This window comes from Dunckerocampus dactyliophorus, chromosome 2, assembly GCF_027744805.1.
Source record: "Dunckerocampus dactyliophorus isolate RoL2022-P2 chromosome 2, RoL_Ddac_1.1, whole genome shotgun sequence".
Taxonomy (NCBI): Eukaryota; Metazoa; Chordata; class Actinopteri; order Syngnathiformes; family Syngnathidae; genus Dunckerocampus; species Dunckerocampus dactyliophorus.
In genome coordinates, this window is record NC_072820.1 from 3813865 (window position 1) to 3838256 (window position 24392).

At 39.5% G+C, this 24392-nt stretch overlaps 2 protein-coding genes across 3 annotated transcripts; both read left to right on the forward strand.

Annotated features, from left to right (window-relative positions):
* The first annotated feature begins 2509 nt into the window (after positions 1-2509).
* Positions 2510-11861, forward strand: LOC129177143 (solute carrier family 22 member 13-like). 2 transcript variants are annotated; one of them, XM_054767940.1, is made up of 10 exons: positions 2510-3356; positions 3434-3537; positions 5847-6001; positions 6077-6245; positions 6314-6437; positions 6538-6632; positions 7490-7704; positions 7794-7902; positions 9488-9694; positions 11117-11861. In XM_054767940.1, the coding sequence occupies exons 1-10, from the start codon at positions 2922-2924 to the stop codon at positions 11190-11192; spliced, it is 1689 nt and encodes a 562-aa protein (XP_054623915.1). In that variant the 5' UTR covers positions 2510-2921; the 3' UTR covers positions 11193-11861. The 2 variants fall into 2 exon arrangements, with proteins under 2 accessions (XP_054623915.1, XP_054623916.1); XM_054767941.1 differs by having other exon boundaries at positions 9602-9694.
* A 2863-nt stretch (positions 11862-14724) lies between these two features.
* LOC129177458 (solute carrier family 22 member 13-like) lies at positions 14725-24074 on the forward strand. Its single transcript, XM_054768626.1, has 10 exons — positions 14725-15099; positions 16014-16117; positions 16802-16956; positions 18397-18565; positions 18650-18770; positions 20789-20883; positions 20966-21180; positions 22959-23067; positions 23272-23478; positions 23936-24074. Exons 1-10 carry the CDS (start codon positions 14725-14727, stop codon positions 23997-23999), a joined length of 1614 nt encoding a protein of 537 aa, XP_054624601.1. The 3' UTR covers positions 24000-24074.
* Positions 24075-24392: the final 318 nt, after the last annotated feature.

The following is a 24392-nucleotide window of genomic DNA, read 5'->3' on the forward strand; positions in this document are numbered from 1 at the left end:
CTGTCCCATATCATATTCATTTTAAAACTCTTGTGCTTACTTTCTGAGCTTTACACAGCCAGGACCCAGCATACATTGCTGCTCTGATCCAGCCCTACAGCTTGGCTCGCAGCCTGAGGTCTGCTGAGCAGCACCTGCTGATGGTCCCTCTCACCTTTTTCAGCACGCGAGGTGACAGATCTTTCAAAGCAGTGGCACCACGTCTCTAGAATGACCTCCCACTGTCCCTCCAGTCCATAGACTCTATAGACTTTTAAAACCCACCTCAAGACACTTGTTCAACTCAGGGCTGTGAGAAACCGACTGCACTTTGTTTGCTTTTACAGTTTTGTCTTTATTGTTTTACTACTATTTTACTTGGTAATGCACCGTACAGCACTTTGAGATCCTGTCTGTGAAAAGCATTTATTTACATACTTAGATGTTTCCTCACAGTATTACACCATGAACATGCCGGTGCCATCAGCATTAGCTTTTAGCTTGTTAGTTAGCTTGCGCATTAGCTTGTTGGTCATCAAACGTTTAACCTCATTAACTACAAAATGCACACATATACGTAACGCATTTACGTTCAACAGCACTTTTAAAAGTTCAATGTCACACTCATGAGCATTAGAACTATTTCTATGAAGGAACCAATACCTGAAAAGGGGAATATTTGAGTAAAGATAGACGGACACCATTGTTACCCAAGCCACTTTTGTAATGACTGAAGAGGAAGCAGGAGTCCTTAGTACAGCATAGCTCAAAAGCGCTGATTAGCCCAAAATCAAGAAGTGACTCCAGACAGACTGAACACGGCAGCACAAAATCAACCAAATTTTAGTATGGATATGACTGTATGCCGGGTTTTTATAGCCATCCTTAACACGCCAACAGCAGTGCTCCTTTCCAATACCGTATTCTTTAACTCTCACATGCATTTATTTCTCCGTCGCTCTCCACACCAGCAACACTAACACTTCTTCATTATTCAACGATCACCCTCACGGTGAGGTGCATTCACAAGATTCAAGATTCAAGATTCAAGAGAGTTTTATTGTCATGTGCATAGTACAACAGCAGTTATACCATGCAATGAAAATCTTATTCTATTCTGAACATCATCATTAAAACACAAGCAGGTCGCTACACTAACTACATTTTGCTCTAGTCATACACGACTCTTGCATGCAGGATTAACTAGCAAACGGTTGTCCAGTGGTTCTCAATTATTTTCTTTTCTAATACTATTTAGGAACTGATATTATCTATTTATTTATCTGTACTGTACAACCTGAACCCGAAACTGAAACCAGCGAAAGGCAACGAAATGGAAAGCAGTGAGGCCTACAAGCGTATTTAAGAGTCAAATTGCATGCTGAGAGTGACAAATACATACATGTCGTCAGCCTCCCAGTTATGTTCTTTATGCTATTTATGCAACGTACATAAATACTCAAATACTCAAATCAGAGGTGCACGCTCTTACTACTGTATAAAGCATACAACATACAGTATATATAAAATCTAACCGGTAAACTTTGAAACTACTGTGCTAAATGTTAATGATCAGTATTTCACATTCACAGTTTCAAAGTTTACGGGTAATCAAAGTAAATAATATCATTCAGTAATTCACAATTCAATTCAATATGGCAATAAAGATAATTACGCATCCTCAATAGTTGTGTACATAAACTGAGTAATGGTAAGACCGCATGTCCGTCAAAATACCACGTAGTGTTCATTAGGCACACAGTTCATGTATTAGCATTTCCCATCAAACATTACAAATATAGAAGAAATGAAAATGATTGTGCAAAAGACAATGCAGCCAAGTCAAGGCAACATATTAAAATGGTTTCAGCAATGGGCACATTTTCCAATGAATTATGAAATAATACATTAAGAAACAGAAGTGCAGTAAACACGCGTTTCTATAGTGGAGTTCAGGACGCAAAGCGAAGCCATCAAGCAATTCACTTTTGTTGTACCCTCCTGGCCGCTAGAACTGAGCGGATAAATTTTGTTATTCATAAAGGCATCTTACAGCTGAGTTACTTCATCCGTAATTGGAACAATAAAGATGAACGTTGAATCTCCGTGTGTAGATCGCGATGTCTGTTCACCAATTCATCTTTGCCAATAGCGAATCAGGAGAGGAGCTTAATGTCATCTGACTGATGTCGCGATCGACCGTTAGCTCACGATCGACGTAACGGGCACCCCTGATTTAATTATTTCAATTCTGTTCCACTTGCATGTCACAAAATTCTGTAAAACTAAAAAGGGATTGTTTTTGAACAAAATGTGTATGTTTTCCTTTTTTAAAGCTCTGGTTCGGACAGTAGCGATTTGGCACCAGTATCGGATGATATGTGAATGATACCCAATCCTACTTGTGAGTTGTGATTATTAGGCATCATCGTAATTAGTTGATTAATTGATGGTGAGGAATTCAACTGATTTAAAAAAAAATTCTATTGACTGATGGCGTCCTTAACCAACTGAAGAAATAGGGAAGCACACTACTTTTCTGCAACAGCAGAGGCAGCCTATTTATTTATTTTGTGGTCTGAAGAAGAAGAACATGACATCAGCTATGGGAAATTGAAGTACATCCATGCAGACTGTGCTCTGTCTCAACTCCTTTGTGCAGCATTATTCTGAGATTCACAGATTCTTCAAACCTGCAACTGCAAACCTACACTCTTATTGAAAGCACATCTTGTATCCTTGCATTTCTTCAACTTAGCTCACATTTGCTGGACTGGCCCTTCACTAAGATCATGTTGACATGCTCATGTTTTTTAAAATGTTGTTTTATACATACAGTGCTACACCAGTATGAAATTTAAGTTTTGTAAACGTGTTAATTGTGATCCAAATTGCGTGCAAAGGTTGTGCTCAAGCCACATCTGGTTACTGACTAAAGCACAATGGTTAAACATTCATCTGAGCCTGAACACAGAGGTTTCCCACGTTGTCTCACACGTCTAAATATGGGTTTTGGAGAAATTCTAAAGACCATAGGAGAATTTGGAATTTTTCAAAAGCTTATTCTTTTTGGATTAACCTTTCCGAATGTAATACTGTCTATGTCTTTTTCTAGTTTTCTTTTCATTCAGTCGGATCCAGAGCGACACTGTAACACAGACTGGATTCTCCAGGCTGCTCCCAACCTGACGTTGGATGAGCAGCTGAACTTGACCATTCCGCTGCAGCAGGATGGTTCTTTCAGCAGGTGCCACATGTTTGTCCCAGTGGATTGGGACATCAGAACCATCCGGGAGCATGGAATCAATGAAACCACTGTGTGCCAGAATGGTTGGGTGTACTACGACACAACGTATGAGTCCACCATTGTCACTGACGTGAGTGCTGACTGTTGTTATGACATATTTACCCAAAAAGATATATTTTTTTAAATTTCTGTTCTTTGTTGTTGTAGTTCGATCTTGTCTGTGACAGGTCCAACATACTTGATGTTGTGCAGACAACCTTCATGGCTGGTATTCTCTTAGGTTCCGTAGTTTTTGGTCCTATTGCTGAATCGTAAGTAACTTAAATTACACAACCTGGACAAAGCTTCAATAACCTCTGAATCGTTGGACAATTTTATGCTTCCAAATCAAGCCAGGGTGCAATTTTAACCAAGGTTCATAGACATACAGTGGGTCTGGAACCAATTAACTGCGATAAACAAGGGTCGACTGTACTCCAAAACATACAAACAAACATACATACTAACTAAATTCAGGTTCGAGTCAAGTAGCATAAAAATAGCTTTTAAGCGTCAGTTAGTCCTAGGAATGTGGTGACCAAAGCTGCTCAGCTGCCTCTGAATGCAACCAAATAAAGAATGAACTATGAATGATGTCAGACCTCACCGATGGATGAAAATGACCACAGACACACTCCAAAACCTTTTACAATGTTTTCTTATAAATGTGGAGGCTCCATATTTTTTAAAATTTTCACCTCCTATAGGGTATGCCAAGTAGGGGTGGGGTAGATAACCGATTCTTAGATGCATCGCGATGCGGACGGTGACGATTATTCATCGATTCATAAATGTCAGTAATCCAAGCTGATGGAACAAAAAAACGGAACAAAAAGACGGACAGCGGAGGTCTATAGTGGCACACCTAAGCGTAAGACGCTACCAGAATGGCTGAGCGTAAACCCCGATCTGCACCCGCTGGATTTAAACCGGGCGTCTGGAAGCACTTTGGCTTTTGTGGAGTTGAAGGTAAAAATAAGCTGGACAAAAGCCAGACAATATGTAGGCGTTGTCATACTAGCTTTAAATATTTTGGGAACACAACAAATATGAGAAACCACATAGCATGTTTCCACCCGAACCAGGAGGAAAAACAGCTATCTAAAGTAGCTTCCAACCAGAGAACCATTGAGCAGGTGATAACTAATTTTCCAACCAACTGGGAAAAGTGTTTCGGCTTGAAACACTTTCATTACCAAGGATTTGCGGCTGTATTCGTTTGTTGAGAAGCTGGGCTTTCATGATTTGTTGCGCACTTTGGAACCAAGATAAAAGATAAAAACTGACACTGTAATTGTGAATAAGGGCAGCCTAGTTTTTTTGGTTATTCATAATATACAGACGTCTGCAAGCATTATTCCTGTATGAGAGCTGCTGGTACAGAAATCTATATTTTGTAGGAAAGCTGTGTTTGACTTTGCTATACAGGAAAAATATTTTGTCAGAGATTCTATAGTCAGGATTTTAGTTTGAATTCAGATCTCTTTTGTTTATTCGTGAATAATGGCAGATTTTTTTTATGTTGGTTACTCATAATATGGTGAAGTTTGACATTTTATAAATGCCGCTACTGGTGCACTTTACTTTTCCTGCTGGTTCTGTGCAACGGGAAATATGTTGGTAGATGTAACCTTCCAGTTATTAAAAGATAATGGAAGTAAATTCATCAGTTTCATGTTAATTTTATTGTGGATCATTACACATATGCTTTAGAGAAAAAAATTATACACGAAAAAACGGACAAAACTATTGATCACAAAAAAAAGATGCATCGTTAATCGTTTTATCATCGCATAACAGGCTTCCGAATCGTAGTTGCATCGAATCGTGAGGTGGCCAGAAATTCCCACGCCTTATCCCAAGTACAGTCAAAGTTTTCCAACTGCCCATTTTTGTATGAGTCGGTTTCTTGGAAATTTTTGCCAAAATTTTGCCCTGGTTCTCGTGCATTGTCTGGGTTACTGTACAATAGTGCACGTAACAAACGGTTGTATTTTATCTTTTGGTCGACAGCATTGCTTGTTTATTCAGCCGTCTTGGATCACGCACTCAACAACGTATCTCATGACACTTCCTTGAAACTATACTTGTTTTTGGTAAAGTGAAATGAGAATGTTACACAAAGTAGGTAGTGTATAATTCCAAGGATTGCCCAAACAAAGCACCCTATGCGTTGGTGACTCACTGTCTTGCCAGTGCCGGCAATTTGATAGAGAAGGTATGAAACACTATTGAATTCAAGAAAGAACTCATCGCAAAGTACGAAGATGGCGTCAGTTTGGCCGACCTCGCCAGGATGTACGGGAAGTCCGCATCAGCAATAGGTTCCGTCCTGGAAGAGAATGAACAAATCAAGGAAGCTGCTGTATTATTGCGAAAGCGGTAAAGGGTTTCACGGAACATAGGTCAGATGTTGTTGGTGTGAAACGTTTTGGTTTTCGTCTGAGATTTTGGAATGAATTAATAACGAAAACCGAGGGACCACTGTGCTTTGTCCATGCGGTGTACACAATATCTATTAAGATCAGTGAACAATATATTGCTATGAACCTATAACCTACAATTTGAGTGTCAAGTTTAGATTTGGTCGTCAGAAATCAACGCAGATACCAGCTGTGCTCCTGTTAATATGCACTGTTGTGAGTGGTGCGTCTCCAAATTTCTACGTCTACATTGTGGCACAGTTCCTGGTTGGAGCGGCTCTTGCGGGTTACAGGATTAACTCCACTGTATTAGGTGTGTCTTCTAACAGGTGGTGTGTCCCTTTTGATGAATAATATTAATGCTAATCTGTAAAACATATCTTTACAGCGACAGAGTGGATAGGAATCACCAAAAGGTCCTTTGCCTCCTGTTTGGGCCAAATGTTTGCTGCACTGGGACAATGTGTCCTGGCTGGACTGGTCTATGTGATTCGTAATTGGAGACTAGCACAATATGTGGCGGCAGCAGTGCAGTCTGTTGTTGTCCTCTACATCTGGTACATTTCTTTTGCTGAATTCATTTCTTTTGGTAGCCAGGTTAAACTAACGCTTGACATGATTAAAGGTGGATTCCAGAATCTGCAAGGTGGTTGTTGGGTCGAGGAAGGAACGAGGAAGCAAAGAGGTTGATCAGGAAAGTCGCATCAATAAATAAACAGCAAGTGTCAGAGAATACACTGGACTGTTTGGTAAGTTTCCTTTTTTTTTTGGAAAATAATAAAATTATACATTTTGGCTATCATGGTATAATTGAATCATTGTTTCCTTTTTCTTATCATTCTATTACAGGGGTATGAGGAAGCAGAAGTCCAAACCGCAGCAATGAATATCATTTTAGCCTCACCAATCTTACTGAAATATTTGTTAATTATGTGTTTTGCCTGGTAAGTAAAGTACAATCAAAAACATTTTTGTATCTGAATACAGTCATCCATCAAATTCAAATTTTGCGGCTTCATGTCCAAAAATGTCCAAAAGTATGCTTATTTTACGTATTTTTTTGCCTAAATTAAGCATTTTCAAGTATAAAAATGGCTAAATGAGCTGAAATACAAATATTAGGACACATTCAAGGATGCTGGGAATGATATGTAGTATTCGACACTGGTCTCCAGGTGGCAGTAATGTTACTGTAATGTTCAGTGATACACACGAACGTCAGACTTGTTCACAAGAACAGCACACTTTTATTGCAGATTTGAATTATCTCACGACAGGCACGATAATCCCTAATAACAACGCGGTCTCCTGTGGCTGCAGTAACTGGAGCAAATGGCGTGAACAGTATGCTCGGCATATAAGGAAGTCCGGGTTGCATTGAGGTCAGTGGAACTCGGTGTTAAAAAAACAGCGTGCAGAGCCGTCTAAAGCTGCTCTCAGGGCTCACTTCTGAATGCGCAAACCTCATTATCTGATACGTTTAACACGAGAATACAACACTGTAACAACATTTATAGGTCACAAAAGAGGAAAAGCATAATAGGTCCCCTTTAAAAACATATTCAAAAGGTCATAAAAAGGGTTTTCTATGCTATAACTACAAAATATTTAATTTGTAAATAAGGAATCCTACTTTGCGGAAATTGACTTATCACGGTCGAGTCTGGAACCGATTAATCGCGATAAACGAGGGACTACTACCCATGAATTTTATGGTTCATGATATGACAGGAAAATCATTGTTAAAAATAAGTCTCCTCCCATCTTTTAATATCGCTGTTGTATCATGTGTCATTCCCAGGTTTTCCCTCAATGTAGGCTACTTCTCCCTTATTCTTAATGTGGGTACGTTTGGCTTGAACATCTTCCTGGTTCAATTCATCTTTGGAATCTCGGAAATGCCTGCACACCTTCTCTGCATCTGGATATTGGAATTATTGGGGAGAAAGATTTCCCTGATTTTAACACTTCTGGCTGGCGGGTTTGTCTGCCTTTTAACACTGGCTTTTTCACAAGGTGACTTCAAATAAAGGTCTACTCTGTGTTGATATCACACACACACACACAGAAATCCTTCATTGACTGTATATGATCTCTCATTCCAGACAATACTCTTGTTATTGTGGCTCTTGTAGCGATAGGGAAGTTCTTTTTGAATGGGGCTGGTTCCATATGCATGGTCTACTCTCAGGAGCTGTTTCCCACTTCGGTCAGGTAAGCAATCTTTACTGGTTATCTTGTTGCGCGAGGGTGAGGAACGAGGTATACTCTGCGCAATTTTTTTTGGATCAATCAATTGGGATTAGAGCTATACTGTAGGCCTCCTAAGTTTCCATTGTATTTGTTGTTTTCCGGTTTCTCACATCAGGGGTTGCTAGAGTGAGTCACTTTCTCATTATTTGTTTTATGTCCAGTTGCTATCCAAGCTTGGGACTGGCATTCCAAAGGCTGGTGTTGGGGCACTGGCATTGAATCAAACCTGTACCACCTACACAAAGGGTCACAAAGTACAGTATGTCACAAAAGTGATTACATCCCTTATGAAAATGTCAAAATTGTGCCTAAAGTGTCGATATGTTAGGTCTGGATATTGTTATTTTCCAACACTGTCTTAACTCTCTGTTCACTAGAACATTACAGGTTGTCTCTGACAACATCATGGAGCTAAGGGATCGTAGATACCCTGCATTCCTCTACCTTCCTGTTGAGGAGGCCACTCGGCCCGGCCCTTTTACAGGGCGAAAGTCCGTCTGGGTGCTTTTATTCTAGCAGCTGTGAGTCTAGGAGTCTCAAGGACAGTTTACAATTGAAATCAAACAGGAGTGGATACAAGCAGTTGCAATGCCAGCGCTGGAGAGAGGGATTAGCTGCCAACAAAGGCAAGGTCCCGTTTCTCTTTCTTTTATGACTTCTGTCAAAGGGGTGGTGCAATTGGTGTAAACTTCCATTTTTTCTTTTTGGGATCTTAGTTTAAACTGGCACAAGCCAGTCTAGGCTGGACAGCTCAGCGCTCCTCAGACAGAGATAAAGAGTTGACATATCTACTTGTAGAAAATAACATGTTTGTGTGTGTGCGAGGATAAAAAAGAACAGGGATAGATAAGGCGTCATTCCATTCTTAACACCTCACAGATGCTCAATAGGGTTTAGGTCCATCAGCTTTTCCTCAGCTTTAGCAAGGCAGTGGTGCTCTTGGAGGTGGGTTTCAGGTCCTTATCATGTTGGAATACTGCCCTGCGCCTCATGCTCTGCTTCGGTATTTCACAATACATGTTGACATTCGTGTTTCCCTCCATGAACTGTGCTAAACCAATGAACTTGTTAAATCGCCGTACGGTCTTGGCCACCATGCTGCAGCTGCCATTAAGTGCCATGTTGAACTAGCAGTGAGCAGTATGAGAGAGTGTGAGAGCGATAACACCAAATTTAACACACCTGCTACCCATTCACACCTAAGACCTTGTAACACTCACGAGTCACATGACCCCAGTGAGGAAAAATGGCATTTCTTTAGTGTTGTCCCATTAAAATATATAATACAATATTTGCAGAAATGTGAGGGGACTACTCACTTTTGTGACATACTGTATCTGACCCAAACAGTCCCACTTTGCAGTACTCTTTCGTTGGGATGCTGGTTACTGTGGTGGTACAATTGTGGAGGGTGGGGCTTGATTGATCGGAGAATAACCCACCTTCCTCTGTGTTACAATAAATGAACTGAATAGAAAGAAAAGAAAATGTACCACGTAAAAACACTGCATTGACAGAATGAGGGTTCACGTCTCACTCTCCTCAGGCAAACAGCCGTTGGTCTGGGCTCCATTTCTATGAGAGGAGCTGGCCTGCTTGCGCCACTGGTCAACATGTTGGCCATTTACAACTGGTTCTTACCCATCATTGTGTTCAGCAGCCTCGCAGTGTTGAGTGGAGCTCTGGTTTTCCTTCTTCCTGAAACCAGAAGCATAGAACTGCCCGATTCCACAAGTGATGTTGAGGGCAAAAGGTACGTCAACTAATGGGCCTGTTGTAATGTGGCAAGATGGATGTAGAGTAGTGTTTTGTAGATCATTGTTAGTCTGTGGACTGAATCAAGCTATTAACGGTTCTACTGTAAAACTGTAACCAGGATGTCAAAAGTGTCAGTCTGAGTATAGAGAGGATCCCCACCATATTTGCCATTCAGCATTTGCAAAAATTTGCCCATTTCTTTTATTTGCTAATAGTAGCTTAACTAACGCTCACACAGAAAGCAAAAAAAGCTAAAAGTAATGACGCTGCAGGAGAAGCACTTCTGCAAGACAGCACTAAGTATACTGAAACTGCCACAGCAGTTCTGTAGTGTCCCTACGTCATGCCATGTATGTATTTGCATTTAAATATGTGTAAAGTTGCTACAATTTTAAAATGCTAGAAGTTGGCATGCTAGCACCTAGCAAGCTAGCACTAAGTACCGGAAGTGCCAAGGCAGTTCTGTAGTGTCCCCACATCATGCCATGTATATATTTGCATTTAGACATGAGCAAAATAGCTAAAATGCTGACATGCTAACAATTAACATAGTTAAGTACTAAAAGCGCCAAAGCAGTTCTATAGTGTCCTCATAATTTCATGTATATTTTTGCATTTAGAAATGAGTATAATTTCTAAAATGCTAACAGGCTAACTGCTAGCATGCTATCACCTAGCAAGACAGCACTTATTACCTAAAGTGCCAAGTCAGTTCTATAGTGTCCCACCATCATGCCATGTATATATTTGCATTTAAACATGAGTAAAATAACTAAATGCTAACAATTCACATGCTAGCACCTTACAAGATAGCATGAAGTACCAAAAGTACCAAGGCAGTTCTGTGTGTCCCTACATCATGCCATGTATGTACTTGCTATTTGCATTAAGACATGAGTAAAATAGCTATAATGCTAACATGCTAACAATTAGCCTGCTAGCACCTAGCAAGATTGCACTAAGTAGTGTCCCTACATCATGCCATGTATGTATTTGCATTTAGATATGAGTAACATAGCTAAAATGCTAACATGCTAACTGTCAGTGTGTGAGGCATATATGTATAAAGAATGGCAAATAAAGACAGGAGAGGGTTCTGGAGCTGAATCTAATAATTAAACCAGCCACCTTAATTGCAAATGTTCATCCGAAATCAGAAGCGACGTCAACATCAAGCTAGTAGGAAGGTATGGAGGTAGAGGAGTGAGGTGGCGGAGCGTGCAGTGGCACCCTGCATAGCCCAGGCTTTATAGGCATCTCAATTAGGAGTGTGTATTTGCTATTTAATTGCGGGGATCTACTGTACTGAGAGATTTAGGATATGACTTTAGAAGCAGCAAAAAGTCTCAAAAATATTTTGATAGTTACACATAACATGTTGCTTTAAATAGCTGATTTATGTTTGTTGTCTTTCCAGAAATATCATCACCACGAAAACAGAAAGTGACTCCAAGCAGACTGAACACAACAGCAGAAAATCTACCAAACTATAGTTTACATATTGTTTGTCTACATCAGGGGTGTCCAAACTTTGTCCACCGAGGGCCACATACGGAAAAATGAAAGGAAGCAAGGGCCACTCTGATGTTTTGTAAAGCAACACCTGTAGATATGCTAAGAAGTTATATACGGTATGCTGTATTTCAATAAAAAAATGCATCTCAGCTTTGTGACGTAGGTGAAAAAGCATATTATTAGTGTGACCTTCTGTCTTTGCTCTTTTTTTCCCCCATTTTTGCTGTTGTTTGTTTTGGTCTCACTTTTCAATAATGTACACAAAAATACAGCAGTTACTGAAGAACTAATGAGGAACTAATGAGGAACTAATGACTAAAGCACATAAATTTAAAGTGGTTACTGAAGAACTAATGACAAACTAATGAGGAACTAATGAGTAGAGTAGTTACTGAGGAACTAATGACTGAGTGCTGAGTAGAGTAGTTACTGAGGAACTACTGAGGAACTAATGGCGAACTAATGAGGAACTAATGACTAAGGCACCTAAATTTAGAGTGGTTACTGAAGAACTAATGACCAACTGAGTAGAATAATTACTGAGGAACTAATGCTGAACTAATGACGAACTAATGAATAGAGTAGTTACTGAGGAACTAATGATGAACTAATAAGGAACTAATGACTAAGGCACATAAATTTAGAGTAGTTACTGAAGAACTAATGAACTAATGAGTAGAGTAGTTACTGAGGAACTAATGACTAAGGCACAGAAATTTAGAGTAGTTACTGAAGAACTAATGCCGAACTAATTAGGAACTAATGACTAATGCACATAAAAGTTAGAGTAGTTACTGAAGAACTAATGATGAACTACCGAGTAGAGTAGTTACTGAGGAACTAATGAGGAATTAATGAGGAACTAATGACTAAGGCACATAAATTTGGAGTAGTTACTGAAGAACTAATGATGAACTCATGAGGAACTACCGAGTAGAGTAGTTACTGAGGAACTAATGAGGAACTAATGAGGAACTAATGAGGGACTAATGACTAAGGCAGATAAATTTAGAGTGGTTACTGAAGAAGTAATGAGGAACTAATGAGTAGAGCAGTTATTGAGCAACTAATGAAGAACTAATGAGGGAGTAGTGGTTAGGGTTAGGGCTAGGTAGGGTCGTTCCTCATTAACTACTGTCATTTTGTGTACCTTATTGTAAAGTGTTACCTTTGTTTTTTTTTTTCATTTTCCAACTAGTTCAACCTTTTTCTTGTAAATTTTCTCACGACTTTATTCCCATAATATTCAAACTTTTTCCTCACACTAATTTTCCAAAAACATACAACTTTATTTTGTTTTGTTCCTCATGATATTACAACTTTTAATCTTTTAAAAAATAATAATAATATTTCAACTGTATGCTACAAAAATTATGTTATTCTTTCCTCATTTTACGTATTTATTCTTGTAAAATTGGGACTTTTTTTCTCGTTAGAATCCAACTTTTTTCTCTCAGTGTTTTGACTTTATATCTTGTGACATTGCTGCTCTTTTTTCCCATTTCTGTTGTTGTTTTTTCCCCAACTATTTCAACTTTCTTCTTGTAAATTTTCTTTTGGCGCAACAGAACACTGTATGCCAAAACAACCGGGCACAGAGACACTTTCTTCCCCAGGTCAATCCTCACTCTTTTTTTTCTGTCTTTGAATGTAAATACTGTCTTTTGTAGAAATGCAGATACGTGCCCGGTTTATTAATCACGCACCCACGTACTTGAATTGCACTTGAATTGTCATTATATGATATTATTGTCCCTTTTGCACATCTCAAGCTTACTCATAGTTTACTTCTTGATGATTTATTTCTTTCTTAAGTGTTCTTTATTTGTACAGTGAGAGCAAAGTCAAATTACTTGTTTATGTAAGCATATTTGGCCAGTAAAGCTGCTTCTGATTCTTGTAATATTATGACTTTATTCCCATCATATTATAACATCTTGCCCAAGCTAATTTTCCAAAAATTATATTGTTTTGTTTGTTTCTCATAATATTACGACTTTAAAATAATAATAATAATAAAAATAAATAAATAGATTTTAATTCTATGCTCCTAAAGTGATGTTATTTTCCTCATAATATTATGAATTTTTTCTTGTAAAATTGCAACTTTTTGTCTTGTTAGAATCCGACTTTTTTCTTTCAATATTTTGACTGGCTGTGGAGCCGTTATGTGGCCTGACTTGAGGGGCATTTTTGTCTGGTTCGCCTGCCCTGCTGGGGCCGGCTGATGCTGGACCTTGCGCTGGGGGAGCGGCTTGCCGTGCTTCCCTAGGACTGACCTGGGCCGGGGGCACTTCTGTGCACTTGGTGCTACTGGACCAAAAAACCCCCCCATATTTTGACTTTATTCTTGTAAAATTACTACTGTTTTTTTAATTTATTCATTTCTGGAGTTGTTGCTGTTTTTTTCCAACTATTTCAACTTTCTTTTTGTAAATTTTATTATGACTTTATTCCCATCATATTTTGACTTTATTCCCATAATGTTATACATTTTTCCACAAGATAATTTTACCAAAAAATCCAACTTTATTTTGTTTGTTTCTCATGATATTATGATTTAAAAAAAATAACATTTTTTCTATGCTACTAAAATGATATTATTCCATCCATGCCGCTTATCCATCCTTAAAATGATATTATTTTTCCTCATAACATGGACGACTTTTTCTTGTTAGATTGCAACTTTTTTCCCTTAATATTTTAACTTTCTTGTCAACTATTGTAGATTTTTCCATTTTTGCTATTGTTATTGTTGTTTTTTTCAGTTTTCCTGTTAAATTATATTTGTAGAGTGTGCTGCGGGCCAATAAAAAACAGCCACAGGCTGCAAATGGCCCCCTGGGCCGCACTTTGGATTTGGAATGTTCAAATGTTTCTTAGAGGACCTGTACAGTACAGGTTTTATGACGGTGACACGTTGAGCCTCAACTGTAATCATTTACTTTACATAAAGAGTTTAGAAATTAGAAGCTGCAAGTCAACCAGCGGCACAGAACGGATTGTGTTCGACTTTGGACGTCCCATTGTCTAACATTCAGCATTTCTTTTATGGCTTCTCTTACATTTTCTTGAGAGTTAAATGACGCGTGTGTTTTGACACCAGTGAGGACGTTTGATAAGCCAGCATGCAATAAAATGTAGTGAAAGCTCAACAACGCTGTATATGACGTAACCCGGAGTCGTAATACCCTGCCATAATACTGTAATACTCAAATAAGGAGCCTGGATGTGTTTTCAGACATACTGTGGCTCGTAATGGAGGTTGCAATGCAAGGTACCAGCTCATCAGGAGGACACCTGATGTCAGTTATTCAGCTTGAAACTTGAACATACCCCTGGTATAGCACAGTCACCATGACTCATACGGTAACGTCTTTCAAAACAATGCACTCTTGCCTTAAACGCTGCCTCATCTTTCTTGGTCCATTCAGTTAAGGTTTAATGATTAACGTGTGTGTTTTAAAAGTCATCATGTGGCGGCACGTCGACCGAGTCAGCTCGAGAAACATGGCTGATTTTGGAGAGATCCTCAGGAACATCGGGGAGTTTGGAACGTTCCAGAAGCTCATCATTTGCACACTTTCTTTCCCAAATATTATTTTAGCTTTTGAATTTGCGTGCATCTTTTTCATCGAGTCAGATCCAGAACGACATTGCAACACGGACTGGATCCTCAAGGCTGACGCTAACCTGACCACACGGGAGCAGCTGAACTTGACCGTTCCTCTGGAGCAGGATGGCTCCTTCAGCAGGTGTCGCATGTTTGCTCCGGTGGACTGGGACATCGGAGACATCAGGGAGCACGGACTCAATGAGACTACAGTGTGTCAGAATGGTTGGGTGTACTACAGTTCACTTTATACAGCCACCATAATCACTGATGTAAGTGCGGAATGACCTAACAGGGGTGTCCAAACTTTTTCCACAGAGGGACATATGCTGAAAAATGGATGCATATTTTGTACAGCAACACATGTAGATATGCTAAGAAGTGATATATATTTCAAGCTCTGTGATATAGGTGTTTTGCTGTTTTTTTTTTTTAATTCTCCAAATATTTCAACTTTCAACTTAAATCATCTTAGTAAATTTTCTTTTCATAATATTTTGAATTGATTTCCATAATATTATAACTTTTCCCCAACTTAATTTTCCAAAATGAAGTTGATTTTGTTTCATCCTCATAATATTACGACTTCAAAAATAATAATATTTCAAAAATGCTACTAGAATGACAGTAGTTTTCCTCGTAATGCTGCAATGACAGATTGTGACTTTCTTTCTTTCTCTTTATACTTGGACTTTATTCTGGTAAAATGACAGCTGTTTTTCCCATTTCTGCTGCCGTTGTTTGTTTTTTGACTTTATTACCATAATACTTTGACATTATTCTAGTGACATTATAAGTTTTTCCGCTACTTAAATAAAAAAAAATATATTTGTTGTTTCGTTTCTCATAAGGCTACAACTTTAAAAAATATATTTTTTCTTTAATATTTCAACTTTATGCTACTAAAATGACCTTATTGCTCCTCATAATATTACAACTTAATTCTCGTAAAATTCAGACTTTTTCTCATTAGATTACAACTTTTTTTTCTCTTGATATTTTGACTTTATTCTTGTAAAATGACTGCTGTTTTTTTCATTTTTGCTGTTGTTGTTTTTTGTTAAATCATGTTTCTAGAATGTGACGCGAGGCGCAATTGGTCCCCAGGCGGCACTTTGGACACCTCTGATGTAACACATTTAGCCAAAAGGATATTTTTTCAATTCTCTTGTTGTTGTTGTTGTAGTTTGATCTCGTATGTGATCGGGCTCCTTTGCTGCAAGTGGCACAAACAGTGATGATGTCGGGCATTTTGCTTGGTTGCCTCTTATTCGGACCTTTCGCTGAATCGTAAGTGATGAACGTTTTTGTACTGCTTTGTCTGGCCGGTACACACATAAAAAAAAAATCATCACGAACGCAGCCTGAACAAAACAATCATTCCAAATTGCATATTTACAATCCGAAAGTGAAATCATTTCATACTGAGCTGGCAAGCTTGTTGCTGTGTGGCTTCTTCAGTTGCGTGCCAATATTACTGTCGCCACAAAAACCGGTACAGATATGACCCAATATCTCGTTTTTATGCCAATATCAGTCGACTGATATTACTGGATGTCGTATCAAAGACTAGATAGGACATCCCCAGTCCTAGAGCCGTCCTATAGTCTGGTCTTACATTATTTCCAGTAGTAGTCTAGTCCTAGACTAGGATAGAGTTGTCCTATCTAGTCTTTGAACTGATGAAGCCTAACACAATTATTTGTTTAATCTGACTTACAAGCCTTACAACAACAGACTTGGCCAAAACAATTGCAGTAGCGTTACCAGATAAGCTAACAGCTAGCGTAGCTGCTTTTTTTCCTCTTCACTCTGGTGTCCCTGTGGGACATTGTTGCCTTTTACAGGTCAGTCCAGGTGCAACATTAGGTCAGAAAGATCTTTTGAAAACTCTTTATGTGTGTACCGGGTTTCATAAGACTGAGTCACACAAGTTGTGCCGCATTCTAATCTGTGGTGTTTTGGTGCCTTCAGGTTTGGTCGTAAACGAGCAGTTCAAATTCCAATGGCTTTCACCCTCATCTTTACCATCACCACTGCATTGTCCCCCAACTTCCTGCTATACCTGCTCTCACAGTTTTTCATGGGCCTTGGCTATGGAGGATTTCGCCTAAACTGCCTTATATTGGGTAAAGTACTGCATTATTTTGGAGATAGTTCCTGGTATTTTGTAATTTAGTGTTTACTCGAACATAAGTGCTATTTTACTTTAACAAAGTTGCTCCATTACTGTTGAATGTGTGAATAAAATTACCCGGTATGATGCTGGATGTACCAATCAGTGGCAGGCATTTGGTACCTGAGCCTTCGGTAGGGACCAGAATTTTTCTTGGGAGACATTTAAAAAAAAACCCTCCCAAACGTGGCCATTCACCCTGCCTGGGAAACCTGGGTACCCTGGCATCTTAACCCATTAGACCACCCAGGAACTCTCTCACTACACACAACTGCTAGGTCGCATCCTTCACCGTTTTTGCTTGTAACTTTGAGCATTAGTAACTTATTCATTGGGCGCTCAGCCAAATGTAATGAGCATAAATAGAAGGGTGGCGACCAAGGGTTCAGACAACTCCAGACCGCTACACTAACTTATCATCTGGAGCATTTACCAATCAATATTCATAAAAAAACATGACAAAAACACAACATAAACCTTTAAATAAAAATACAGCTACTCACCAGAGATGTCAGTTTCTCCTCCTCAGTCAGCCATTGTGGGCGTAACTTGGCTTGTAAGTCAGTGATTCTGATAAAGGCTAGGCAGGCGAAGGAGGCACACCAGTGGAACCGTTACATGTGTGTGTGTGTGTGTACGTATATATTACATCTCAGTCAATACTTAATTTTGCTCCAGGGTAAGGAATGATCTGCTCAGCCTTTCAGTGGAGCAGGACAGTGATAGTAATCGGCCACCGAAACTGCTCTTCTGTTGGGAGATGGTTTTGTGCATTGGATGATGGCTTATTAATGAATTCATAAATGATTAGATGAGAATATGGTCTCGCATTAGTCAAAACAAATTGAAATTCAAGTTATATGTAGTATTCTGGTCACTAGGGGGCAGTAATGACACAAAATATTGTTGGGACATTACCTAACATTACATTACCTTAACATTGCGTCAAGTCATAAAGTCAGCCACGGCATGTCCGACACGATAGAGTGAAAAAAGTTCTTCTCCCATTCGGTGTGGAGGTGGGACGTTTTTGGCTTCTTAAGTTTAGAAAACAAATTTGAGGCTGACCGGTTAGCTCGCTGGCTTGCTAGCGAGCAGCCGTCTCGAATCCCTGCAGCATAAGAGTTGTGCAATGTGATGTAAAAAAAGACTAATAGGAGTGTATAGGTGTGTATAGCACTCTAATGATGTTAAAAGCGGTATTTAGACAGTCCAAAAGGTTTTCTGTGCTCTAACTACAAAAATATCCCATTTATTAACATTGAATCCTATTTCCTGGGTCTGGAACCAATAAACCGCTATAAACTAGGGACGACTATACTAACAAAGCAATTGTAGACGGGATGAGGCACAAATGTATGAATTAGCTTCTCTTGTTTCTGTGTTCTGGTAGCCACCGAGTGGATTGGCGTGTCCAAAAGGTCGTGGGCAGCATGCATAACTCAACTATGTGGTGCAATTGGACAGGCCATCCTTGCTGGTGTGATCTACATTGTCAGAGACTGGAGACTCGCTCAACTCGTCACTGCAGCTCCACTAGCAGTCATTTTCATTTATATATGGTAAACCTAACCCGTCTGTATAATGTCCTATTATTTCCCTGCCTTCATCCAGTACTCTTCCATCATATCCTTGTTAAAAATCAGGTTCCTTCCAGAGTCAGCCAGGTGGCTGTTGGACAGAGGGAGGACAGAAGAGGCTAAAATGTTGCTGGCAAAGGTGGCAGCTGTCAACAAACGCCCATTTTCAGACTTTCATCTGGAAAAGGTATCAAAGCCATAGTTGTGTTGTTGAGCAATTGTCAAAAGTAACATTTGGGGCTTATTGTAAATACTTTCCTTGTTACTCAGGTGTAATGGAAACGTCTCAATAGGATTCATTGACTGTGTAATGCTTTGGCTCCACATAACTTGCTATTGACGCCTTTTGATTGCTGTTATTAATTACCAGAGAGGAAACTGTGAACAATTGTACAGCATAAGATTTCCCTTTTGTCATCAATAATTGCAACTTAACATAATGGTGAATTATGTCCATCAAAGCAATGACGATATTAGCATTCATGCCATATTCAAGTGTGCGCGATTATGTGGTTAAGTACAGAAACACAGTACAGAATGTTACAATCTTCTTGAAATTTATGAACTACAGTGGAACCTCAGTTAGCATCCGACCCGGTTAGCGTGTTTTTCGGTTCATGTGAAAAATTTACACCAAAATTTACCTCGGTTTGCGTACATTTTCTGGTTTGCGTACAATATGGCGCGTGTCTTGTCTTGTTATTAATATACTACGTGAGTCCACATGTGTTGTTAATGTATTTTTATCACAATACGTCCTTGTTAGCATGCTATTAGCTAGCAAACAGAATGGCAACTGGGACGAGAAGTCAGCTAGGTCGCCCATCTATGATTTAGTTATACAATTATAGTTTACATGCATAAAACAATTCTAAATGCATGTACATGATAAATGAAAGGGATAGATAAACATTTAAGGTTACTTTACCTTCAATGAAGACATGACTGTTCCCAAAGACACGCGTTGGCAGCGAGATGTACCTCTTCCACTTCAACACCACCTTCCTCTTTTTTCATGAGTTACTACTTGAATTCAGTAGTGTTTCTCATCTTCTTCGTCAAAATGCTACCAGTTGAAACTTTCTCTGGCTCTATTTAGCGTTACTGAGGTGAGAAACACTGTCAAATTCAAGAAGTAGCTCATGACAAAACAGGAAGGCAGTGTTGAAGAGGAAGATGTTAATCTCGCTGCCACACTGTGTCTTTGGGGAACAGTCTTGAATCATGTTTTCAATTAAGCTAAAAGCAACCTTAAAGGAAAACTGAGCTTTAAATCGCACCATCATCCACAATCCTTATGTGAGACATGAACACAAGACAAAGACAAGGACATACTGTATGTTTGTGTCTTATACTAAGGACTGTGAATGTCCATTCAGGACATTTAGCCTTCCCGGTATATTGCGGTATCATGCTAGTTGCCAGCATGGTAACGTTAGCATGTTATCATTGCTACCATTGCTACCATTTTTATCCATTTTCATAGGTAGACACTTATATAAAGACTTAGCACTATCATGCTTAGGTGTTAGCTTACTTACATTAGCATGTTACCATTGCTAGTATGCTAACATTAGCATAGTAGTATTTTAGCCATTTTCATTGCTAGACACATCTGTAAACACTTAGCACTAGTATTCTATGTGTTAGCATGCTAACGTTAGCATGTTAGCATTTCTAGCATGCTAACATTAGTATAGTAAAATTGTTTGCCATTTTCATAGCTAAACACTTATATAAACACTTACCTCTATTATGCTAGGTGTTAGCAATTGCTGTCATGCTAACATTAGCAATCTAAATACTGCATATAGATCAAATTAATGCAGGACTAATATTTACGGTGTAAATCACAATATGGGGGGAACTATGGCGCTTGGCGGTGATCTGTGCTCTCAGAGTGCTTTTTTTAGTTATTTATACGCATTTGGAATTGTTTTCTGTATGGAAAAGTGTAATTGTAAAATTATACAAACATGTTTTGTGTTCACATTTTTGGCTTTCTGGATTCATTGGATTTACGTTCTTTCTTCTGATTCTGTTAGCGTTCGTTACTGTTAGAGTTCGACCTTCTGGAACGGATTAGTGACGCTAACCGAGGGTTCGACTGTCATTTGTTTGAATAACTTGATGATGATGATGATGATGATGATGATGAGCATTGCAACACACCGACGCCTGCGTTGCGTTGCTTCTGCGTTGCAGATTGCTGTGAAAGAAGCGGAGAAAAAGTGTGCCGTTTCAATACTTATCCAGTCATCTGTGCTTAGGAAGTATTTCTTTACCGTAATATTTATATGGTAAGTAACTGATCCCCAAATCATGGACAAGTCATTTTAGATTTGTGTTACATTTGTGGGTCTCTTTTCTCTCTTTTTTCAGGTTCTCACTGAATGTTGCATACTACTGCATTTCATTCAATGTGGGGAATTTCGGTTTGGACGTATTCTTGACACAGCTCTTGTTTGGTGTGACTGAATTGCCTGCTCACATACTTTGTATGTGGCTGTTGGAAGCACTGGGGAGAAGAATATCGTTCATCTCAACACTTCTGGCTGGGGGGTCCTTGTGTAGTTTGATGCTTGTTTTTAGTCAAGGTAAGGCAGTTCCCATAAAAGGTTTCTGGGTGGAAATACTTGTGTCGACTACAGTTTAGACCGAAATGTTATATCTACCATATACTGTATAAAAAAAATTGTTACAGATTCTGATATAGACGAATCAATAAATAATCCCTCCTGGGGGATGCCGTTTTGCTATTTTTTTACTTTTATCTCCAAGATTTTATTAATAAGGCTTCTGACGACTTAAAACAGACCACTGAGAATCACAAGAGGCCAATTAAAATCTCCAGTTTATCGTCAAAGATCTGAGCGATGACCGACCGTGCATTCCAGAATGCCGCCAAGGAACTTAAGTAGGAAAACGCCATATTACCTCAATGGAAAATATCAGCTGTCGACAAGCAGAACGACTCGAAGGAACAGATCATATCTCAAATGAAGTGTAGAATGGATGAGTTGGAGCAAACCACACGCAAGATTGATGGAATCTTGACTGGGTTCCGCATAAAACGCGGAGGCCAGAAGGGGAGGGAAACCCACGTGAAATGGGCGTTGCCTCAACAGAACAGGTGGCCAACTTTCTGCGATCAAAGGTGTTGGAAGTGGATATCAAAATCGATACATGCCTGTCGCTGTACAGAAGAAATAATTACAGTAATTGGCGACTCTAAATTGTCTATAGGTATGAATGTGAGTGTGAATGATTGGTTGTCTATGTGTGCCCTGCGATCGACTGGCAACCAGTCCAGGGTGTACCCCGCTTCTCGCCCAAGCCGGCTGGGATAGGCGCCAGCATACCCTAGTGAGAATGAGCGGCATAGAAGATGGATGATGGATGGATGGATAGTCATCATCATTGTTCCTGTTCAACAACCAAAAATACAAAAAAGCGCTGCTGAAGGAAGGAAGTCAACCAAAAGGGACAGGGTCTGCATGAATGAGGAGCTGACAAATCACACTGCTGACATTACCAAGAAAGCACACAACTTAAGGAAGCAAGAAAAAATTTAACACACCGGGACCACCAACTGCAAAATCTACATTGCAGTAATGGCAAATGGTCTTCCACTTGTATAGCGCTTTGACACTGTTAGCACATTTACCTACTGATGACGCAGCATTAGGAGCTACTGGGGGTTCGGTATCTTGCCCAAGGATATGACATGACCACAGGAGGACGGAGGACCGAACCCGCAACCTTCAGGTTGGGAGACGACCAAGCTGCCACCTGAGCCATGTAATCCCTCCCTTTGAATTTTGCTGCTTCCCTCTGTCATGAGTTTTCAAGAGGTCAAGCACTCGACAGCTCCTCAGATCGTAACAGCGTTCCTGTCTGTGTTGCTTTGTGAAATCTATGTGCCCAGGAAGGAAGTCCACGTAATGCTTAAAATGACCAAAATACGGCAGAAATACTAAAAGTATTACATGTTATCATTTCGACATGGTTACAGCATGTACATAAAACCATAAAACGTTTTTGGAGGTGTTTTAATAGCGGGCTTTTCTAGGCGGAATAGGTGTGTCCCATTATGTGCATGAATTACCTGCCTCCTTTTAGCTGTTATATCTTTAGAACACACAGCAAAGAGAAAGATGGGTGCTCATGTCTCACATAAGGTTTGTGGATGATGGGCAACATTCCAGAAAAAGTGCAGGTTTCCTATCATGTAACTTTGCTACGCATATTCAAAATAAACCAAAGCATTACCATTACCAGTGGCTCATTGTTTTTGCTCTGGCATTAGGGAGTTTGTCCACTTCTTCAACGTCTGGGTTGACTGTAATCTGATTTTGTTTTTTTTCTATTCAAGGCAATCCTGTTGCTGTAACTGTACTGGCAACATCAGGACGTTTCATTATTAACTCGGCCGCAACCGTATGTAATGTTTATGTCCAAGAGTTATTCCCAACATCTTGTCGGTAAGACCATTCCCATGAACACTTCATTTCTGCTGTTTTGTTGGTAAAAGTCACATGAATGGATTCCAAAGTTCTTAAAAGTACTTACTGGGTTTGCATTGTCATTTCTGGAATATAGTTGCTGAACATAAACAATCAATGTACTGGAAAATGACTGAACTGCAGCTCGTGCTCTGAAAGAACATTTGCTCTAATACGTTCCAGACAAACAGCCTCTGGTTTAGGCTCCATTGCAAGTCGGGCGGGTGGTCTGATCGCGCCGCTGGTCAACATGTTAGCTCTTTACCACTGGTCCATACCCATCGTAATCTTCAGCAGCCTCACTCTAATCAGTGGGGGTCTGAGCTTCCTTCTTCCTGAGACACAAGGGACTGAACTACCAGATTCAACCGATGAGGCTGAGAGCAACAGGTAATTAAGGTTCAGCGCTGTCACTTTGTATTGATCTCAGTGGATTAGTGTCAATTCCACTTGAACAAAACAACAAGTATAGTTCATCGCTTTCTCAGGGCGTTGAATCATTGATCAATTCAATGCCCTGAGAATACAATGACTTGGATAAATGAGAATAATCACAGGTATAGTTCACAACTGTCAAGATGTGACATCTATGATGTGGAAATAATGATTTGATCTCCTCCTACTTGTTTTAGTGAAAGTCTGCCATTCTAGTCTTTGCATTGTGATTAAGAAGGATCTGTGTGCCTTGTCTGGGCAGACGTCTAATGACTTTGTTCCATTGGTGTTTGAGTTAAGCCAACAGACATGCACACATTTCGTATCTGATGTGACGAGATCTGACTGAATTCACGGCAGTTTCTACTATAGTGTGACGCTAACAATGTTTTTTAATATCCTTGTCTTGCAGAAATAAGAAGACAACCAAGAAAGAATGTGAATCAAATATACACATCAAATCAAGTAAACTGTAGCGCCTGCCAACACCAACAGCTTTATACAATGCTCTGTGTGTCCAAACCATTTTTAGAAGAAGATACACTGCCTGGCCAAAAAAAGGCACACATTCGCTGGGGCATTATTTCAGAATCGGAATCAGAATGGCCTTTCTTTGTCACTTGACACTTGTCACAGTCTGTACATATACAACTTACCATACAATATGACGGGGGGCAGGACAGGATGACTGGGCGATAAAAGGGGGAGAAGAACTGGCAAAAACCTCGACAACATACCGGTAGGCACAAATAAGTAACCTGGTCATTTAGCATACTGGGGGAGTTGGACGACCTAATATCATAACATAACATTGCTGAACATTTGGTGATGGTTTTTTGTGTGGCCAGGCAGCGTTTTGATATAAGTAA

Coding starts and splice junctions, on each gene's coding strand:
- LOC129177143 (XM_054767940.1), top strand. CDS start 2,922: ATGGTTAAACATTCATCTGAGCCTGAACACAGAGGTTTCCCACGTTGT. Junction 3,357..3,433: donor AGTCCACCATTGTCACTGAC/GTGAGTGCTGAC, acceptor TTGTTGTTGTAG/TTCGATCTTGTCTGTGACAG. Junction 9,695..11,116: donor AGTGATGTTGAGGGCAAAAG/GTACGTCAACTA, acceptor TTGTCTTTCCAG/AAATATCATCACCACGAAAA.
- LOC129177458 (XM_054768626.1), top strand. CDS start 14,725: ATGGCTGATTTTGGAGAGATCCTCAGGAACATCGGGGAGTTTGGAACG. Junction 15,100..16,013: donor CAGCCACCATAATCACTGAT/GTAAGTGCGGAA, acceptor TTGTTGTTGTAG/TTTGATCTCGTATGTGATCG. Junction 23,068..23,271: donor TTATTCCCAACATCTTGTCG/GTAAGACCATTC, acceptor AATACGTTCCAG/ACAAACAGCCTCTGGTTTAG.